The sequence below is a fragment of the Myotis brandtii genome, unplaced genomic scaffold (assembly GCF_000412655.1).
Source record: "Myotis brandtii unplaced genomic scaffold, ASM41265v1 scaffold236, whole genome shotgun sequence".
In the NCBI taxonomy this organism is placed as follows: Eukaryota; Metazoa; Chordata; class Mammalia; order Chiroptera; family Vespertilionidae; genus Myotis; species Myotis brandtii.
This window is the reverse complement of record NW_005358901.1, coordinates 1,501,191-1,506,853: the sequence shown is the minus strand read 5'-3', so window position 1 is coordinate 1,506,853 and position 5,663 is coordinate 1,501,191. Positions and strand designations below refer to the sequence as shown.

The 5,663-nt window shown below is 52.9% G+C and overlaps 1 protein-coding gene across 1 annotated transcript in view; it reads left to right on the top strand.

Moving 5' to 3' along the window:
- The window catches only part of EFNA2 (ephrin-A2), a gene marked incomplete at its 5' end in the record, with an annotated part of 12,686 nt that extends 9,335 nt beyond the window's left edge, over positions 1-3,351 (top strand). The window contains 2 exons of the mRNA XM_014540060.1: positions 1,348-1,503; positions 1,958-3,351. Coding sequence (XP_014395546.1) covers positions 1,348-1,503; positions 1,958-2,079 — 278 coding nt within the window. The remainder of the gene's footprint in view (positions 1-1,347; positions 1,504-1,957) is intronic.
- Positions 3,352-5,663: the final 2,312 nt, after the last annotated feature.

Genomic DNA, 5,663 nt, shown 5'->3' with positions numbered 1-5,663 from the left:
GGGAGGCCAGGGTGTGGTTTCGGCCCCCGCTCCTTGTCCCGCGCTGGCCTCTGTCCTGGGATCGGGGTCAGCCTCTTGGGTAGGCTCCCCAGCAAGCCCTGGAGGCCCACTGTCAGAGTCCCCATTTTGCAGATTGGGAAACTGAGGCTCAGAGTGCGGCGGAGAACATATATATATATATAACCTCAGCCTCAGGATCAGCACTGGACCTCTGTTCTGGGGGAGCCGATGACTCCACCATCAGTCTGTCCCACACTGAGACCAACGCTGCCCACCCCCCAAAGCACTGAGGGGGTAAACTGCATACCGAGTCTAGTGGGAGAGGGGAGCTTGGTCAAAGCCAGGGGAGAGAGCAGAGCCCTTGTTCTGCCCAGTACATCCTGTTTTGGGCAGGGATCCCCCTGGCCCTACCCCTGCCACACCATCCAACCCCTGCTGCGGGGAAGGGACCCAGCTCCTCAATATTCCGGCCCCTGTTGTGTCAAATTAAACTTCACAAGGCCCCCTTTCCTCCTTTTCTGCTCTGTTTGGACTTCTTTTTAATTCAGGGAAGAAAGGGGTGGAGGCAGGGGGAAGAAGGTGTTTAAATTAAGTCCTGTAATATAAGAAAAATTACATTTTCTTTCTGAGATGGGAGTTTCATAAAGATGATCATTGTAATTATTTGTCCTGTCTCTGTGACAAATGTTATTTTTATTATCTGCTCTTTATCTTCATCTCCCAGAGTAAGGGGCTTCTGGGGGTTGGGGCAAAGGTGGCAGCCGAAGACAAGAGGACAGTCTGAGAGGACAGGTGGGGACAAGCCTAGCTATAGCTCTGGGTGCCCACAGCTGTTTACATGTGAGCTCCCTGCCAGCCCCCTCCCTTCTGATGCGTGGCTGAGCCATGGCACCACCCTTTCCCCGCTCCAGGGCCCTTGTCATGTTGGCCAGGAGGCAGGGAGCAATAATGGTGGCTTTTTAAGCATGAGATCCCATGTATTTCCACTTACATGTGACCTCTGTAGTGTGGGCTCCAGGAGAAGTGGAATCAGCCCCCCTTCCAGGGTAACTGGCTTCTGTTGTCTCCCAGATGGAAATAATCGTTTTCACAGTATCTCCTGTGTGCCAGCTGAAGCCCCGATAGGGGGTGATTTGTCAACAGTAGCCCAGAGAGCAGGGATTTGCTCCCATGTTAATCATTTGGTTATACTGAGTTTTGGGTGGTCAATTGAAAACAAACATTTTTATCTATCACCTTTGAACCTTGCTCTGTACATGATGGGAAATAAGGGGGGCACTGTGTCTGGGGCTTTGATGTATGATTAGGAGTTTTATGGGTGGATCCCCACCTGGTGTCAAGGATGAGATACCAGCCTGGGGAAAGGGGTTACAGTGCTAGGAAGTCTTGGCCACCCAGACCCCCCTGCCCCACTAACTCACAACCCATTTCTTCTAGCTGCCACACCACCCAATGCTGTTGACCGGCCCTGCCTTCGGCTAAAGGTTTATGTGCGGCCAACCAGTAAGTACTCAGGGAGTCGGGCAGGGTCCTCATTGAGAATCCACGGGGTGGTCAGTAGAGTCAGGGGATGATCACAACACAGCCTACGAAGTTCTACAACCTCAGCAAGGGCAGGCTCACCCTTGAGCCTCAGTTTCCCCATCTGCAAATCAGGACATTTCAGACCTTCAAGAGTGAAGGTTGAAGCCCATTGTTAAGCACCTCACTGAGGCCATCACTCCCGGGTGTGGGCGTCAGGGAAGTTTCCTGAGATGGACCAAAGGGCCTGTGTTCTGAGCTCTTGAAACACCATAGCACACCCAGAGACAAGGGGACTCGTGCAGCTCTCACCCGAGTGCCAGGGTTGAGACATTCAATGATCAGGTCTGGATAAGCCCTAGGGAGCAGATGGAGGGGTGGCCACTTAGGGAGGGGTCTGGGCTGCTGCTGACTGTTCTGTCTCCTTGTCCCCCAGACGAGACCCTGTATGAGGCCCCTGAGCCCATCTTCACCAGCAATAATTCGTGCAGTAGCCTGGGCAGCTGTCAGCTCTTCCTCAGCACTGTCCCAGTACTCTGGACCCTTTTGGGCTCCTAGTTCTGGCCCACGTGATGCTGGCCCCACCTGGACGACCGAATCCAAGACCAAATAGAGACGCCTGGCTCTCCCTCGACTGGTGCTGCCCCCACCTACAGGGGGTTTCTGCCTGCTCCAGAACCAGCCCCAATGGCGGGGGACAGCCAACAGCCCCTGATGCCTGAGGGGCAGGGTGTCAGTACAGCCCCTGGCCAGACCATCTCCTCAGGGCACTGAAGAACCTGAGAAACTATCAGCGATGTTGGGGTTTTTTGTTTGTTTATTTTTCATGGTTGGATCAGAAAGGCTTGAATTTTTAATTTAATTTATTCCTTGCTGTCGCCAGTGACTTTGAAAGGAAACACATTAGTTTGTGGGGGGGTGGTGGTGGTCCTTGGCCCCCTGGGGGATGGGGATGGGTAACCCCTAGTCTGGTTGCTCCATTTGTTGGGTCCTGGCTGGAGACCACTGCAGACCCCCCAGATGCCCCAGGACAGGCCAGTATGAGGCAGAAGGGTAAGGGTGAGACCCCTGGGATTCTGGCCCAGGACTCTGAACCCACCTCAGATTCTCGTCCCCTCAGCCCCACTCTTCTCATGCCTGGTGATTGTCTCCCAGAGCGGAAACCCACGCTGTTTCACCAGAGGCCCCCGGAGTTCCGGCCACTCCGAATTACAGCTCCCCACTGTGTTCCACAGCCTCTCACCATCACCCCTGAGCCCAAGAAGACCTTACATTTCTGTAAATAGAGCCAGGAAGTATATACTGTGGTTTATTTTTACTGTATTCCTGAGGACAAACTGGACAGTTTCTTTTTTTCTCACATCTTCAGGGGGATCTTTTATTTTGGTGGGAGGGTGGGTGGACTTTTTAGAGTAGAAGCCACACTTTGCAATAAGCTTGTTCGTCTGTCAGAGCCCCCTTCCTCTACTCCGTGACTAATAATGTTTATAAGAAAAAAGAAAACAGGACACTACAAGATGGGGGGTGGACCTGCCAAAAAGAAACCCCCTCCCAAAGACACTTTAATGAAGCAAACAGCACATTTATACAGATTTCATATTTCTACCCACCTTTCCTGATCTGTGTTTTATATATATTATATATAAATATATATGGTGCACAGCTGCTGGGAGACCACCAGGCGTGCCAGCTGGGGGGGGGGCCTTTTGTAGGGGTTGGCGTGGGTGGTGGTGTTGCCACGCCTGGAGCTGGCGACAGGGCCTCCTCCCTCCCGTCACAATCAACTTTGGATTCTGTATTTTTTAATAATAAAATAAGCATAAACCTCTAGCGTGTGCATCTATGTTAGGCCGGTGACCCTCAGAGGAGTGCTTTAAGCTAGTGATTTGGGAGTCCGGTCCTTGCTAGGGAGGGGTGTCCTGGAAGAACATCTGGGGAGGATCATGATTGGTTCTTTTGTTCTGTGCATCTTCTAGGCCGGGCCCTAGAATAAGCATTTTATGGGGCATTATATCCTTCCTTGCCATCCATGGGCCTTGGTTTCCCCCTTTTGAGAAATGGGAATTAGCCCCCTATCCCCCAGGGATCCCTGGGAGGATGGAGGGAGGACAGGCGGGGTCTCAGTATGCAGCAGGGGCTTATTAAGTGTCCCTTGGAGCACATGATAGGTTTCTTAGAAACCAAATTCTACCCCTGGCCATTTTGGCTCAGTGGATAGAGCATCAGCCCGAGGATTAAAGGTTCCCAGGTTTGATTCCAGTCAAGGGCTCGTACCTCGGTTGCAGGCTCCATTCCCGGTCAGGCTGCATGCGGGAGGCAACCCATTGATGTGTCTCTCTCACATTGATGTTTCTCTTCTCTCTCTGCCTCTCCCTTTCCCCTCCACTCTCTAAAAATCAATGGAAAAATATAGTCAGGTGAGGATTAACAAAAAACACACACAAAAAGAAACCAAAATTCTGTGGCATCTCCATTACCAAGCTCTGTTGTTGTGTGACTTAGTTTCACTAACTGCCCCAGGCCAGGGCAGGGGAGTTTGGCTTCTCTAAATCTCTTTCTGGTTTTGCAAAAGGCATGGTCAGTGGGTTGTGGAGTCCCAGGGGCCTTCTCCCCAGTCTAGCCCTGGACGGAGGCACAGAGAGGCTGGGGGCTACCCAGCAGGGCTGAGAGTCTGTGGTGTTTGAGGCTGCTCATGCCTGGATGCTGTTCCTGGGACTGCAGTGTCTTGGGTATAGTTTGCCGAGAGGGAAGGCTCTTGGCTAATGAATTTGGCCGTGCTGAGCTCGGTGACAGGGGCTGCCTCTTAATGAGGCCAACAAACAGCACAAAGACCCCTGTGTGTTCCCCGCCTGCCCCTGCACAGTGGCAGCGGATGGAGTGTGCCGAGTACCATGAGGGAGAACCTAGGGTTCCCCGCCACACAGTGAGGACCTCGAGGCTCCAACCCAGCCACAGAGTCAGAGGGACCTAGAGGGAGAGAATTAAATGCAGGAATCATGGGGCTGAATCTTAGCAGTTGACTTTGATTTTGTTATTAAAAAAAAAATCTTTCTCTATAAAACCCTAATATGCAAATAGACTGAACGGCAGAACAGTCGGTCGCTATGACGTGCGCTGACCACGAGGGGTTGCGTGCAGAGCATGGCGGGCATGGTGGGATGGTGGAGCAGGTAAGCGGGGGTGCCAGACCAAGGCGGGGTGCTGGTCACTATCATCAGGGTGAGCCTCTGTTGGTTACTGATAATTCTTTGCTCCTGTGTGCCGCGGTCCCGCCCCAGGCACCCCCGGCACTGGCCCCAATCGCTTGGTGCCATCAGCAGATGTGAGCAGTGGCTGCCAGCCCCAATCGCTCCTCAGGGCTTCTCCACCTCCCCCTGCCTCTGAGGGGCAATCAGGGCAGCAGCTGCCGCTCTCACCCACTGATGGTGTGGGCCCCAATCGCTCCGCTGTCAGCGGGTGCCAGTGGGGCCAGCGCTATCAGTGATGTCAGTGTGTGGGAGCTGCGGCAGCAGGAGCAGGGCTGCTGGCAAAGAGGGGACCAGGGGGCCGTGGCGGGAGGGGCCGGGCAGGGGCACGGAGGATGGGCTGAGACCCACCCCTGTGCCCACCGCAGCCTCACAGCCCTCAGTTCCTTTCAAGGTGCACGAATTCATGCACTGGGCCCCTAGGTAGATATAATTTACATACCACACCATCCATCCCTTTATTTTTATTTATTTATTTTTTAAAATTTAAAAAAATATATATTTTATTGATCCTTCACAGAGAGGAAGGGAGAGGGACAGAGAGTTAGAAACATCGATGAGAGAGAAACATCGATCAGCTGCCTCCTGCACATCCCCCACTGGGGATGTGCCCGCAACCAAGGTACATGCCCTTGACCGGAATCGAACCTGGGACCCTTCAGTCCACAGGCCGATGCTCCATCCACTGAGCCAAACCGGCCAGGGTCATCCATTCATTTAAAGTACAACTTCGTAACTTTTAGTATAGTCACAGGGTTGTGCAACAAGTACCCCTATGTAATTCCAGAACCTTCCATCACCCCTAAAAGAAACCTGTCCTCATCAGCAGTCACCCTCAGCCACTGACAACCACGAAGCCACTTTCTGTCTCTGGATTTGCCTGTCCCGAACATGTCA